General features: G+C 52.7%; 1 protein-coding gene across 2 annotated transcripts in view; it reads left to right on the forward strand.

The window, feature by feature from the left end:
* The window catches only part of ST3GAL2 (ST3 beta-galactoside alpha-2,3-sialyltransferase 2), a 46,640-nt gene that overhangs the window by 20,942 nt on the left and 9,993 nt on the right, over window positions 1-15,705 (forward strand). For both annotated transcript variants that reach the window (XM_069497775.1, XM_069497776.1), the window contains exons 2-3: window positions 10,862-12,213; window positions 14,313-14,506. In XM_069497775.1, the coding sequence (XP_069353876.1) occupies window positions 11,875-12,213; window positions 14,313-14,506 (533 nt within the window). In that variant the 5' untranslated portion in view covers window positions 10,862-11,874. The remainder of the gene's footprint in view (window positions 1-10,861; window positions 12,214-14,312; window positions 14,507-15,705) is intronic.

The raw sequence follows: 15,705 nt of genomic DNA on the forward strand, positions 1-15,705 counted from the left end.
TCATCTCATCAACATTAGATGCCAGAAGATGATAGAGCAATGTCTTAGAGAAGCTAAGGGAATACTGTGTCCAGCTGTCATTCAACAGTGAGGTGAAATGAAGGTATTTCTGAACATCCTCAGACACTTAGCACCTACAGACCCTTGCCAAGTGAACTACTGAAAGTGTACTTCAGTAAGAAAAGTAAACCCAGGAGGAAAGAGCAGGTTGCCAGTGCCAACAGTGAGCAGAGCAATTGACACATTAGGTTGGTAAACTTAATGAACTACTAACAGTATATCAGGATGCAAGTTACAAAATAACCCACGGTAACTTAAACCGTAAGATATGTTGAGGCCAGGCACGGTGGCTCGCCTGTAATCCTAGCACTCTGGGAGGCCGAGGCAGGTGAATCGTTTGAGCTCAGGAGTTCGAGACCAGCCTGAGCAAGAGTGAGACCCCGTCTCTACTAAAAATAGAAAGAAATTATATAGACAACTAAAAAAATATATATAAAAAACTTAGCCGGGCATGGTGGCGCATGCTACTCGGGAGGCTGAGGCAGGAGAATTGCCAGAGCCCAGGAGTTTGAGGTTGCTGTGAGCTAGGCTGATGCCACAGCACTCTAGCCTGAGCAACAGAGTGAGACTCTGTCTCAAAAAAAAAAAAACCCAAACAAACAAACAAACAAAAAAGACATGTTGAATGAGAAGTGTAGGTAGGGAGCTCCAGGGTGGGTGCAGTCGTTGAGTAGCAGCCCTGGGTCTTTCCGTTCTGCCATGCTCACGGCGTAAGATGTCGCTCATCATGGTTGTGCCGCTGCCACTCCAGACCCTGTAACGCCCCAAGCAAGGAGGCAGGGAGATGTCGGGAGAAAGGATGCTTTCTCTTTATGTGCCTCTGTTTTGGGAAGGAGAATCTTTCCAAGGTAGCCCTAGCAGATATCTCCTTAGGTCTCATTGGCTTGAGCTAGTCCATGCTCAGACCAGTTCCTGGTGGAAAAGGAACATGCTCGCTGTGGTTGGCTTTGGCCAGTCTTGCGTCATCTCCTGGGACTGGGTCTTTAGCTGCCTGAACAAATCAAGATTCTCTTGCCAAAAAAGAAGACAGGGTGGCCACTGGTAGGCAGCCAGCAGTGCCTGCCCCAGATGGCAAAACCCACAGACAAAAAACTAGGATCTAAACGGGCTTTTAATTTAAAAAAAAAAAAAAAAGGAAAACTAGAATGGTAGACCATATTATTGGGGGAGAATAAGATAGAATAAATTAAGGAATTTTGTTGTTAAGTTGCAGCAAGTTACTGCCTTATTAAGAGAATGGTATTACCGAAAAACTAGACTCCATCAGGAAAACGTATATCTGCTAACAATTTAAGATAATCACCAAAAGAAGAGGGATATAATTTCCAAAGCAGGAAGGAAAAAAAGGTGGGGGTGGGAATAAAGTGCCATTCCAACAAAAGTCAGGAAGGAAAAAATAGTAGAGAAAACACAAAGATAGTAACATAAATCCAAATACTAAGTATAATAGATTAAACTCGTGGGTTTTTTTGTTTGTTTGGTTTTTTTGAGACAGGGTCTCGAATTGTCGCCTGGGCTAGAGGGCCATGGCATCATCATAGCTCACTGCAACCTCAAACTCCTGGGCTCCAGCGATCCTCCTGCCTCAGCCTCCCGAGTAGCTGGGACTACAGGAGCACACCACCTTGCCTGGCTCATTTTTCTCTTTTTTGTATAGACAGGGTCTTGCTGTTGCTCAGGCTGGTCTCGAACTCCTGACCTCAAGTGATCCTCCTACCTCAGCCTCCCAGAGTGCTAGCATTACAGGTGTGAGCCTCCACACCCTGCCTAAACTGGTGTATTTGTTTAAAAAAAACCCCCAACAGACTGTCAGATTCATTAGAAAGCAAATGGGAAGTGGAGTGGAGTGTGGAGAGACCTGGTCAGCAGGAGTCAGGGACTCGACAGAAGCCACCGGCTCTTCCCCACCCTGGTGGTTCTGTTCCATAAACTGCTCTGTCGTCCGTACCCTTTCCTTTGGCCTCTCTCCCCAGCTCTTTCTGTCTTGCCTCCTTGTCCAGCTACTCAGGTAACTTGTTCTAGACTTTACTTCCTGCCTCAGTATAGACATGGACAGCAGTGTCCCCTGCCCACCCTGACACAAGTGGCATATGGGCTCCCTCCTGAAGGAGCAGGTGCGGGGCAGAGCAGGTGATTGATCTGTGGGGACCCACCTCCCAGCTCAACCCCTGCCCCCCTTCCCGTGCCTCAGGGCCCAGCGTTCTTCCCCTCAGAGGCCAGTTCTTAGGGTGCAGCATGGGTCCTCTTGCAGTGAAGACTGATGGTGAATTTCTCTAGGACTTCACCGAAGGTTAGCCTGAGTTACGTACGATCTGAGGTTTGAAGAAATATGTTAGCACTTCTTGCCTTCTGGTTTTCTGGCTGCCAACTCCGGGCAGCATCAGAGATGCCAGAGCTGGGATTTCAGGCTGGATGTCAAGTCAAGGTCAGATGTCCCACAGGAGGGCAGGGGCTAGAGAGGTGGGGGCTGCCCAGGGAGTTGTAACTGGGGAGCAGAAAGGGTCTGAGTCATTAGAATAGCTCTGTGCAGTCTGTGCCGCGATGTTGCAGTGCAGATAACTTCAGTTAACCAAGCACGTGGAGGTGAAGCAACCAGTTCTCAGGTCAAGGACGTGCCTCACTGGGTTTGAGTTGTGGGCAAGGGAGGGGCTTTTGGTTTCTTTTTCAAGATGATAATTGACACCACCCCCCCAGCCGCCACTGCCACCCCAGGGCACCTTCTGCCGGAGGTGGCTGTTGTCTCACCCAGGAGGCAGGGAGTTTGCTGGGTTGCCTCGCTGGCGCTGGCGGGATCTGGGGCACAGGGAACCTTCGATGGTTGTACCCCAGTTAGTGGAAAAGCCTGTTTGGAAGGCAGTGGGCACTGTGGAAGGAGCGCTGGAGTTGAAGTCATCAGACCTGGCGTGGCGTTAAAGCATCTTCACTTCCGCCTGGCTGACCTTGTTAGCCAGTCCTGGGACTCCTGAGAATACCAAATGAGAGGCTACCCCCCCCCCCCAAATGCTCAGAGATTCATAAAGCATCATGCCACTTGGGTAATAGTCTGTGGCTTGCTGTCTTCAGAGTGAGGCTCTGGGACACATCCTCAGACTGAGCATAAGCGGGTGGAAAGGGGGGCTTCATCAGAGTCTTGGGCTAGGATTTTTCCTTCTGTCCCTCCCAGAAGCAGGCAGCTCCCATCCCCCATCCTCAGTGCCTTATTTTGACATTTCTTTTCTGTGCCTGCCAAGAAGGTTGTGTTCAGCTGTGCTGGTCTGAGGCCTGCTATCCTGTGCTTCATTAGGTTAATTCGATGATGGCTGTCTCCTGGGATCTGACCGAGAATGGCTCTAAAGCTGCTACAGCTTCCAAAACAGTCCCTGCTGCTCTCCTCTGGGGCACCCTTTGCTTCTCAATCCCTTGCTTTTGTTTTTCCTTCCCTTTACCTTCCAGCTGGTGAGGGCCTCCTTCGAGCTTCCTGGTTCCTTATCCCGGTGGAAGTAGCTCAGTCGTGCACCCCCTGATGGGTGGCAGCTGGGGGGTTGCAGGGAGATGGGCTCATCCACTCCCCTAGACCTTTGCTCTCCTGGATCCTGGCTGCCAGTCTCTCTGTTCAGCCTCAGCAACTCGAGACAGACCAGCCATTCAGGGGATGTTTCTTGTTAAATGGTCTCCTCAAATTTGCCAAATTTGTGACCGCAAACCTCTTACAAGACCCTAGCATTGCCTTGCCACCGACTACATTTCCCTCGTTACTCCCTCCTCTCTTAAAAGGCTGTTTCACGTCTGATCTCTCTGTAAATCTCCAGCCCCTCCTCACCGTGCCCCTCTCCTCTGCTTTGCCTCCTGTTGCGCAGGTGGCCTCTCTCCAGCTGGGCGCCTGATCCTACCTGCCCGCTGAGGGCTTTGCTCGTCAGCCCCCTTTCCTGTGTCATAGATTTCTCCCTCTCTACTCATACATCCCCATCAGTGTACGCACCTTCTGTAATATCTCCCAGCTGAACCCCCACGCCACTTTCTGACATCCTATTCCCTCCTTGTTAAATAACATCTTTGTTTAGATATAATTCACACACCATACAGTTCATCCATTTAAAGTATACAAGTCTGGCTTTTCGTCTGTTCACGTGGTTCTGCAACCATCACCACAAGCAATTTGAGAACATTTCATCACCCCGAAAGGAAGCTCCAAACCACTAGCAGTCATTCCCCATTCTCCCCATCCCCCAACCCCTGGCAAAACATAATCTACTTTCTGTGCTTATGGATTTGTCTATCCTTCACATTTCATAGAAATCACCCAACACGAGGCCTTTTGTGGCTGGCTTCTTTCACTTAGCACGGTGTTTTCAGGGTTCATCCATGCTGTGGGATGTGTCAGAACTTCATTCCTTTTGATGCCTGGACAGTATTCCACTGTATGGTATACCGCATTTTGTTTGTTTATCAGTTGGTAGAACTTTGAGCTGTTTGCACTTTGGAGCTATTATGAATAGTGCTGCTGCAAATCATTTGTGTACAAGTATTTTTGTGGACATAGCGTTCATTTCTCCTGGGTATATACCTATGAGTGGAATTGCTGAGTCATATGGTGACTATGTTTAACCTTTTGAGAAACTGCCAGACTATTTTCCAAAATGACTGCACCATTTCACATTCCCACCAGCAAAGTATGAGGGCTCCAGTGTCTGCCCATCCTCACGAGCACTTGATATTGTCTGTCTGTTTGATTACAGCCATCCTGGTGGGTAGGAAGTCGTGTCTGATTGTGGTTTCGATTTGCATTTCTCTGATGGCTAATGACGTTGAGCATCTTTTCCTGTGCTTGTTGGCCTTTTTCATCTTGCCATATCCCTGGGTCAGCCACTGCAGAGGTCACCACTGACCTCCACCCAGTGGGCAGTTCTCGATCCTCACATTACTTTTTCAGCAACGTTTAACACTGTTAATTCGTCCTTCCTTCTTGAAACTCTTTCTTCTTTGGCTTCCCAAACACAGGGCTGGTTTTCCCCCTGGTTCACTGGCTGTTTCTTTCTTGGCTCTGTCCTGGCCTCTCTTTTAGACATTGGGGTGCCCTGGGCTCTGTCTGGGGCTGCCTCCTCTTGTCCACGGTAGGCCCTCCGTAGATCATTTCTTCGGTCCTGTAGTTTTAAAAATGAACTGCACTCTGATGACTCTCAGATGTATCCCTCTGACCCTGACCTTACCCGTGAGCTTCAGACAGGTGTGTCTCACTGCCTATTGCCATTTGCACATGGATGTCTAAAAGGCATCTCATATTTAACCTCTCACAAACAGAACTCTTGTTTCTTCCCACGCAAGCCCATTAATTTCCTGTTTTTTCTGAATCAGTGAATGACACCCCCGCTTAAGCAGGTTGCTCAGGCCACAGCCTCTGTGTCTCCCTGGTTCCGGTCTGCCTCCTGCCTCCGCCCCCTACACCTTCCGTCTGCCCCTTCAGAATACATCCAGCCACTTCTCACCACCTCTACCACCTGGGATATGCCCATAGCTCCCCTCTGGTCTCCCTGCTAGCCTCACACAGCAGCCAGAGTAGTCCTTTAACTTAAAATAATTTTAGATTTTATTATGAAATACATCACACATTCAAAATAGTATGTGTCATATGTGTGCTCTTTCAAGAATAACTGTAAAAAATGTGCTTGTACCCACCACCTGGGTTAAGGGGTCCATTACCCAGTACTGTTGAAGCCCCTGTGGGCCTCTCTCTGATCTTATCGACCTTCCTTCCTCCTCCAGTGAGATTTCCTGAATCTTGTGTTATTTCCTTAATAGTCTCTATTGTTTTATTATCTATAAATAGAGGCATACACAATGTCTTGCTTAGCTTTGCATATTTTTTAACTTTTCATGGATTCATGCTGTGAGCATTTATCCATGACTTACTCTTTTTGTGCAACATAACGGTTTTGGGGTCATATTCATCCCTGTTGATGTCTGAAACTGGAGTTCTTTCAATGTACTGTATGGCGTGAATGGCCCACGGTTCATCCATTCTATTCTAACAGACATTCAGGTTGTTTGCGGCTTTCAGCTGTCACACAGTGCTGTACAGGTCTCCTGGTGCACAGGGTCATACATACCTGGTAGTAGAAATACTAGAGTTTGCTAGACACCCACCAGAATGCCTGAAATTAAAAAGACTGAGAATGTTAAGGCCATGGAACAAATGGAGCTCTCATACATTACTGGTGGGAATGCAAAATACTGCAACCACTTTGGAAAACTACTTGATAATTTCTAGTCAAGTTAAACATACGCCTGCCCAGTGACCCAGTAATCCTACTCCTAGGTATTTACCCAAGAGAAATGAGAGTACGTGCCACAAAAAGACTTGTATGAGAAGTTCATGTAGTTGTAGTCATAACACTCCAAAGCTGGAAACCATTCAAGTGTTCAAATATGGAAAAGAAAAACTAATGACACGTATAACAGCGTGAATGAATCTCCAAATGAATGATGCTGAGCAAAAGCAGCCCGACACACACGAGTATGTAGTGCATGTATATGTGAAGTTCAAGAGCAGACAAATCTAACCTTTGGTGACAGAAGTCAGAAAAGTGGTGGAGCAGTAGGTATTGACTGGCAAGGAGCAAAGGTGGAAATGTTCTGTATTTTAAACTGAGTGTTGGCACTGGTGTAGACATACGGAAAAGTTCATCAAGCTTTACATTGAAAGATTTCTGCATTTTATTATATATGAATTAATCATCAAAAAAAGAGTTGTATCAGGTGCGGGCAAGAGTCATCTGAGTGAGATTTTTGGAGGACCATGAAATGCTGTATTTAACCCCATTGTTGGGGTTCGGCATAAACTTCAGATCTGCTTATAGCATGACAAGCAGTTGGAACTCACTGACTTTGTAATTTAGTGACTCTAAATATCTTTGGGTGAGAAACCATTGCTTCCCACCCAAATCTGAAGAGGAAAACAATCTCTGAGGATGACTACACACATGGTTAATCTTGTCTCTCATTCTGTTCTCACGCCATATTTTATGTGAGAAAGATGACTTTTATTTCCTCTTTAAAAAAACAAAATCAGGGATATACTCATGTCCATCTTTATTAACTAATGTCAAATTATTTTCCAAAGGGTTATACCATTTTCCGTTCCCACCACTGCTGTCTCAAGTGTTCTCTATGCCACATCCTCTCCAAAATATTGGTACTGTTAGTTTTGTAAAAATATTTTCTCCAAATCAAAACTACAATAAGATATCATCTCACCCAAGTTAAAATGACTTTTATTCAAGAGACAGGCAATAATGAACGCTGGCAAGGATGTGGAGAAAGGGGGACTCTCAAACACTGTTGGTGGGAACGTAAATTAGTGCAACTGCTATGGGGAACGGTGTGGAGGTTCCTCAAAAAACTAAAAGTAGATCTACCATATGACCCAGCAATCCCACTGCTAGGTATGTATCCAAAAGAAAGGAAGTCAGTATATCGAAAAGATATCTGCACTCCTATGTTTATTGTAGCCCTATTCACAATAGCCACAATTTGGAATCAACCTAAGTGTCCATCAATAGATGAAGAGATAGAGAAAATGTACATATACACAGTGGAATATTATTCAGCCATGAAAAAGAATGAAATCCTGTCATTTCATCATAGATGGAACTTGAGAACATTATATTATGTAAAATAAGGCAACCACAGAAAGACAAATTTCGCATGTTCTTATATATGGGAGCTAAATATTAAAACAGTTGATCTCGTGGAATCAGAGTAGAATGATGGTTACCAGAGGCTGGGAAGGATAATGGGGATGGGGAGGATAAAGTAGGGATGGTTAATGGGTACAAAAATGAATGATATTTGATAGCGCAGCAAAGTGACTGTGGTCAACAATAAGTTATGGTGTCCTAGGCTGGGCGCGGTGTCACGCCTGTAATCCTAGTACTTTGGGAAGCCAAGGTGGGAGGATCACTGGAGCCCAGGAGTTCGAGACCAGCCTGGGAAACGTTATAACAAGACTCTGTCTCTTAGCCAGGCATGGTGGTGCACGCCTGTAGTCCCAGCTATGTAGGAGGCTGAGGCAGGAGGATCACCTGAGCCTGGGAGTTAGAGGCTGCAGTGAGCTATGATCATGCCATTGCACTCCAGCATGGGCAACAGAGCAAAACCTCGTCTCTTAAGAAAAAAAAAAATTGCTCCAAGATCCATTTTAAAGTATAAATCCGGTTGCAACACATCCCTCCCTCCTCAAAAACCTCTCATCAGATTCACAATAAATCCGAACTCCTCTGGCCCTCCAAGCCTCCCGGCTTCCCTTTGACATCCTGCCTTGCTGGCCTTGCTGTGCTTTTAACAGCCTAGGCTGCTTTGCTCCTGAAGCCCTTTGCACTCCTGTTCTCTCTCCCGGCTCTCTGTAATTGCCTGTGTCTTTGTATTTGCCGCTAGACTGTAAGCTGCCTGAGGACAGGGCTGATGCACCCTGTCCTGTTCCACACTGCCTCCCTGGCCCAGCGCTGGCCCCTCAGTGTCTGCCGAGTATGCACACAAGCTCCTCCCCCAGCCAGGTGGCCCAGGAGTACTGGCCCGCATCCCTCTGCTGGCACTAGGAGTGGTGGCTGATGCCAAAGTGTGTGCCCTCCCCTGAGCTTTTTATACATGGGCTTATCCTGAATGAAGGGGGGTGATCCCAGTTAGGCGGTGGGCAGCTGAGGGGTACGGAGACTTAACAGGTGGGAATGAGATGGGTGAGGGTCAGCGCTGGGTGACTTCTGGGAGTTTCAGTGCATGTCTAGGAGCCTCTGATGTTTTTTTAGCCAGTCTTTGTGCCTCCATTTGCTCTCAACACAACAAGTAGAGCAGCTTAAGCTCCCGGGAACAGCCTGGACATGGGGTTCCCAAAGCAAGGGCCTTTGCCAGCTGCTCCACTTCTGTGCTCTTCCCAAACGTGTTGTTGAAACTAGGGATTGTCCTCTCCCCAGCAGGCAGTGCAGTCACCTCGGGTGCCCCCCGTGTTGATTTAGAATCCCAAGGAGTTAGTAGCTTCCTTGATCGAGCTGCTTCCTGTGCCAGCTTCTGCCCAGCCCCCGCCTGCAGTGGCCACAGTGGGCCTGCCCTGCCAGAAGCCAGGTGTCCCCAGCTGAGGCCCCTCACTCCTGCCACTGGCCCAGCCTGCAAGGGACTCTGCCTCCCAGGGCCACCTGGCTCAGGACTGGCTCTCCCCAGTTCCCTGGAAGCTGGGAGCAGGACCCCGAGATGCCAAGTCCTCTTCCTTAGGCCCTGGGCATGGCAGAGGGCGAAGGGAGAGTCAGGAGAGACCATGACCTGGCTTTCTGGTAACAGACCATTCAGCCGAGGCTGTGCCCAGGGTGGGACCTGCCGAGTGGGCACAGTGGGACATTGGGAGAAGCACATTGGAGCCAGTGCTGCTGGGGTCTCCGTGGATGAGAGCCTGTGGGTGGCCCTCGCTCCTGACCTCGGAAACCTGCTCTGTGTCTCTCCTCCCCTCTCAGCCTTGAGCCCTGGGTAGTTCAGGGAGCTCACGGGCTGCTTTCTGTGCCCCGGCTGTCCCAAGCTCACCTCCACTCACACGCTTGTGGCCTCTGGTAAGTTCCTTCACCTCTTTTTCACATTTGATGCTGGGTGAGCATCGTTTTGCCACCCAGGATAATGTCCTCCTTACTGCAATGTGCTAGTTCTGTTCCCTGCTGGCTTTGTGGTTTGGCCTGGCCTTAGAAATTTGAGCCGCCACAAGTGGAGGAGGCAGCTGGGTTTCTTGAACACAGAGCCTGAGGGACCTTCTCTGCAGCCGCTGGTAGCAGCCAGAGGAGCCTGGAAGGGCTGGAGCTTCAGCAAGGAGAGGGAGCAGGGCTGGGCTGTTGGGCCCACCCGGGTCAGAACTGGGGCTTGCCGGATTTGCAGAGGGGGCCATGGCAAGAGGGAAGGTGGCCCGGCTCACAGGACTCTCGTGGGAGGGGCAGGTGCTCAGGGCTCCCCTCTCAGCGTGCTTTCCAGCTCTTGCCGAGGCTCCCCTGTGCTGGTGTGGATTCAAGCTCCTTTCTTCGGGGCTGAAGCCCAAACTGCCCCGCAGGCGGCCTCTTCTCCCTGTTCCTGCCTGCCAGGGCAGCGTGGGGCCTCAGGCTGCAAGCGCTCCCAGGGACCCCGAAGTTTGTCCCTGGTGTACGGACAGATGGAGGCAGCTGCCCAGAGGGCCGGTTGGTGGTGTGGTACCGAGCCCAGCAACTCCGTCTCCTGCCACAGCCCTGTCCTCCCCCAGCACCGGAGCTGGGAGGATCGTTCATGGTTCACCAGGCTTACCCGGCAATGCCGCCTCTGTAATCCACAGCTGAGAGGAGAGGGACAGTCACAGGGACCAGGCCCAGCGCATTCTTCTTTCTGGGAGGGGCCTCCCACAGGGCCTCCCGAGCACTGTGTCAGGGAGTCAGTGTTCACAGTCCCCTGGGATCTTCTCTGGGCCGTTTTCTCTTACGTTTCACCTGAAATTAACTGCACATAGCTGAACTAGGAACTCTGTAAACTGGTACTTCCAGGGACTTGTGTGACTCTGGGAAAATTACTTTACCCCATTCCTTGTTTGCCGTCTGGCTAGGAAGTGAGGGTGCAGGGCTGATTAGTCCACCAAAGCCCTGGAGTCACGCAGAGCGATGCTGTCTGTGCGAAGTGAGAGGGGAGAGCCCTTGCTTTTGTCCACCCTCTGATTCAGTGGGCGTCTCCTCTAGTGCTAGCTTTGTCCCTCTGGGACGTGGGGGTGGGGCTGGAGCAGAGCCTGGGGTGCCCGTGTGACTTATCTGCACACTATTTTTCCTGTCTGCAATTTCAGGGTCGTGCTGCGGCAGCCTGGCGCCTGGCGAGCGAGGGGAACCTGCCAGGGGATTACTGTGAGCCGACGGCAAGACAGGCTGGCCTCAGGGGAGCGGGGATGGGCAGAGCAGCCGCCCGGCCTCGGCTAGCAACACCAGGGAGGAGGCCTGGGCCCTGGTGGGGAGCTGGGCGCGCGTTCGGCTGATGAGACGGGGTTTGACGCGGCACCTCGCGGAGCAGCAGCTGTTCCCAGCACCAGAGGACCCCACGCAGGAGCAGGAGCTTCGCGACCCCTGTGCAACTGCAGCTGGGGCCGTGGCCACCAGGAGGAGGGACCAGCACCTCGGATGGGAAGCAGCAGGGCAGAACCTAACATAAGGAGGATCTTGGTCTCTATCGCAGAGTTTTCTGACACCCCCGTGCTTCCTGTTTCTCTCTTCTCAGGGTTGGGTTCTGGTTCCCCTCCTCTGGCAGAGGGGTTGGGCCATCCAAGCTGGGGATGACTCTTGCGGGGAACCCAGGCCCCCTGAAGCCCATGTGCTCTCTGCTGTGATTGGAGGACGAGGGCTTCCCCGCTGCAGGGGACGAGGGGCTGCCTCGGTGTCTGCCCATGAACCACAAGGACCCCAGCTGCTCCAGACTGGATTGTTTCAAGCCACCAAAAAGGGGCCCCCCCAGAGCCGGCAGCCAGAAATCCCAAGGGACTAGAGGGCTGGCATGGACTGACCTCCCCCTCACCAGGGCAGCGGGAGAGGCAGAGCCTCTGTGGCCCAGCTAGTGACCGAGAGACCCGATGAAGCCCTAAGCAGGGGCCCGAGTGGCTCAGGGACAGGGCAGCCATTCCTGCTGACTGCTTTCTCCTTACCTTGAAGGAGGGTGTGGGTGAGGGACCCCTGCCGCTGTCCCCTGCCGCGGCACGTGCCCCTATGCCCTTTGCACGTGGTGCCGGAATAGGCAGACTGTGCCGTGGCTGGCCCCTCAGCGGGCTGGGAAAGGAGTGGCCGCGGTGACGGCTGCCTGCCCGCTGGCACCATGAAGTGCTCCCTGCGGGTGTGGTTCCTCTCCGTGGCCTTCCTGCTGGTGTTCATCATGTCCCTGCTCTTCACCTACTCGCACCACAGCATGGCCACCCTGCCCTACCTGGACTCGGGGGCCCTGAGTGGCACCCACCGGGTGAAGCTGGTGCCCGGCTATGCCGGCCTGCAGCGCCTCAGCAAGGAGGGGCTCGCGGGTAAGAGCTGTGCCTGCCGCCGCTGCATGGGCGACACGGGCGCCTCCGACTGGTTTGACAGCCACTTCGACGGCAACATTTCCCCTGTCTGGACCCGAGAGAACATGGATCTTCCCCCGGATGTCCAGAGGTGGTGGATGGTGAGCGCTGTTGCCCCTCCTGCCTCCTCTTTGCCGCCCCCTGTGTGGGGATCTGTCCCTTGATTGAGAGTCACTCTTAGAGCCCCCTCTTGGACTTGGGCTGTCTTCTGGCCCCCAGAGCCATATGCTAGGATCACAGATGACTGGAGAGCAGAGCAAGCTTTGACTGGGAAGGAGAGAGAACTACCATTTTCTAGTGCCTGTAGGAGCCAGGTATAGACCAGAAGTGCCTATTGGACCGGGCAGGTGGCCTGGCAAGAGGACGGGCCCTCGGTGGGAAGACGGTGGGAAATGAGGAGCACTGTCTGGGGAGGCCTGCCTTGTGCAGGAGGCAGCCCGGGCTCCAGCAGTTGTTGCTGTGCGACGATGCGGCCCACACTGCTGGGTGTGCTGACCTTGTAACAGAACCCAGAAATCCAGATTTTTAAACGAAATATCCGAATTTGTAAACGTTGGCTCAAAATAATTTGCAAACACCACAGGAGCCGCTTGCTTGGTTCTTTACAATTGCTGGAAAAGACTTTCTGGGCTGGGATGAGAAAGCATCGTATCCTGCCCGAGGGAGCTGAAGGCTGGGGATTCTGTGCGCAGGTCCTCCCGTCCTGTCCTCCCGCCCTTCCCGTGGGTCACCTTTCTGCTCCTTCTGATTCCCTCCACCTCACCCCGCAGCCTCTGCAGGCCGTCTGGTTGCCACGTGGGTGGGGTCCAGGGTGGGGCCAGCCACAGGCTCCCTGCGTTCCCTGCTCAGCTCTCAGGGAGCGTGACTTGCCCTTTTCTCATTTCAGGGACAGTGTGAGGATGAGCTCATGTGCCCAGGCTTATCCAAACCACTCCGCAGAACCTGCCTTCGGCCCAGAGTGCCCAAGACTGGGGTCTGCAGGGGGTGGTCGCCAGGAGCCCCACGGGGTACCCCTTGAAGGCTGACTGGGAAGGAGCCCCTGAGGGAAGCCCTCAAAAGGTCTTGCCTCTTGCTCAGAGTCAAGGCCTTCATTTTATGGGGGAAGTCAAGGTGCAGAGAGTACCCAGGGTTTACCCAAGGTCATAGTTTCAGTGGTGGCCATGTAGGGTAGGACAGGACTCTGGGCAGGGGGGGATGCCCGGCGAACAGGCCCGGCCTCCTGCCCACAGGATGGAGCTCAGCAGCCAATATGCTTCTCCCCTGCTCCCCACAGCCACCCCCTTTTGCCACGAACTTGGCAATTCTTGTCCCAGAGCTGCGCTCCCTCTCCAGACAGATCCCCTGAGCATCTCCTGCTCAGCCACAAACCCATGGAGTCCCAGCTCCATCCACAGAGTATTTTAAAACCCTAGTTTGACATGACCGATTGGTGGCCCTTGGGCCAAGTCCAGCTCACTCAGTGTTTTAAAAATACTGCATTAGTTACCAACATGTAGAAATCAGGATATTTCATGTGAAGTCCGTATTTTCAGCTGCCCTTGAAAATTTGGAAAATTTGGCCCTTCTGGGCTCACAATCCCATGTGGCAACTCTCAGCTGAAGTTGCCCCTTTTTGACGGAGCACAGATCTCCTGTTTGCTGTGGGTCCTTCACTCCCTGCCTGGCCCGTAGGCATTTGATTGCCGCCCCTGTTCTTGCTGGGAAGGGGGAACCAGTTCTGCTCTAGCCATTCCGGCTCTGAAAGAATTTACAGGCCTCTCTGCCCTTACCCAGGGCTCAGGGAGCAGCTCCCGTATCCCATCAGTATTGCCCTGGAAGCAGCTCTGGCTGCCCCCGGCCACCGGGCCGAGTCCCAGGGGCGCCCCCTGCAGGCTGATTGGGAAGGAGCCCCTGGGCGAAGCTGCCCGGCTCAGCAGCACAGACCTGCCAGTCCCTGGAGAACGTGCCGCCTGGCACCTTGACCCGAGCGCCCTCCAGTGCCTCAGCAGCTCTGTGACTAGCAGGGCCCCCGCTCCCTGATCAGTGAGACTTGCACGTAACCAGGGACTCTGCTGTTGAGAGAGAGGAGGATCCTACTGCTCAGAGAGAGTCCCCAGTCCCTGACAGAGCCCTGGGTAAAAGGGTCTGTGTGCACGGACACTAGAGGGCAAGGGAGGCCGGAGCCCCTCCCTGCTCACACGCCTCTGGGCTGCCCCCGCAGATGTTGCAGCCCCAGTTCAAATCACACAACACCAACGAGGTGCTGGAGAAGCTGTTCCAGATCGTCCCCGGGGAGAACCCCTACCGCGTCCGGGACCCCCACCAGTGTCGGCGCTGCGCCGTGGTGGGGAACTCAGGTAACCTGCGGGGCTCCGGCTACGGGCAGGACGTGGATGGACACAACTTCATCATGAGGTGAGCCCCTGCGGAGCCTCCGGGAGGGCTTCTGGCCCCCTTGGCCTTGTCTGGGAGGGTGTGGGTTGCCAGCTGCGGGGGTGCTGTGGGACCCTGACCCCCAGATCCTCCCGGGACAGGCTGGGCTCTCCTTTGTCCGTTGGCGGTGGACGGGGAGGCGGAATTCCAAAGCTAAACTTTGCTTGAGGCCAACAGTTTCCAAGGCTCCGAATCCTTCTGGAAAGAGCTGAAACCAGACTCCTGGCTGATGTGTGGAGAAAGATCCCACCAGAGGCCCTTCCTACCCCCCGGTCTCCCCAGCAGTTGGGCAGGAGCAAGGGCCCCAAACCAAACTAGCATCTTGCTTAGCAGCAATAGGTGATTCTTTCTGGCAGACTCACAGAAGACAGAGGTCTTGGGTGCAAAAGGGCTCGTTCACTGCTTGCTGTGGGCTCATTCATCCCAGAGACATCTGTGCCCAGCTGTGAGGAGAAGGGGAGTGTTGGGAGGGGGTTCGGTGCAGACAGAGACGCAGAGCAACGCAGGCTGGGTGTGAACAGGGAGTCACAGGCTGCTCTCTGCTCCTGAGCCTGTGTGTTTCAACTTCCTTTCGTGGCTGGGGACAGGAAATGCCACGGTGGGATTCTTCCGCCCCTCTCCTTGGTGGAGGAAGAGCCTGAAGACTAGAGATGCTGAAAATGTCCAGTTTGCACGCATCTCTCTGGATGAGCACTGCAGAAAGACCAGGTTTCCCAGGAGGCAGAAGGAAGGGCTTTGTCTTAGAAACTGTTGCTGTCTCCATAGCAACACCGAGGCCGCAGTATGTCTCTGAGGCTTTCGGCATTCCTTGCAAGACCTTCCTCACGTTGGGAAATGGTGGCCAATGGGAGAGAGAGGAGAATGAACCCCATCCAGGACCCCAGAACCACCTGAGAATATCCCCGTCTGCCACTGCTAGCTCCCCAAATGGGAGGGAGGTGAGATGGGGGCTGGAGAGGGGCCTCTCTCCCCCCAGAGATGGTGGCCGAGGTTGGGGATGAGGTGTCCATCACTCCAGTGCAGCCCTGGGGCTCTTGGGAAACCCGGGAAAATGCTCTCAGGTACGTGAAGCGCCTGCTTCCCTGGCCATCTGCACCAGGAGAGCTTCATTAGGCACTTCCGTGATGGTTGGGAAGCTCCAAGGTGGAGGCCCTGTTGACCCAAAAGGTTTGGCTGCTTGT

The sequence above is a fragment of the Eulemur rufifrons genome, chromosome 23 (genome assembly GCF_041146395.1).
Source record: "Eulemur rufifrons isolate Redbay chromosome 23, OSU_ERuf_1, whole genome shotgun sequence".
NCBI lineage: Eukaryota > Metazoa > Chordata > Mammalia > Primates > Lemuridae > Eulemur > Eulemur rufifrons.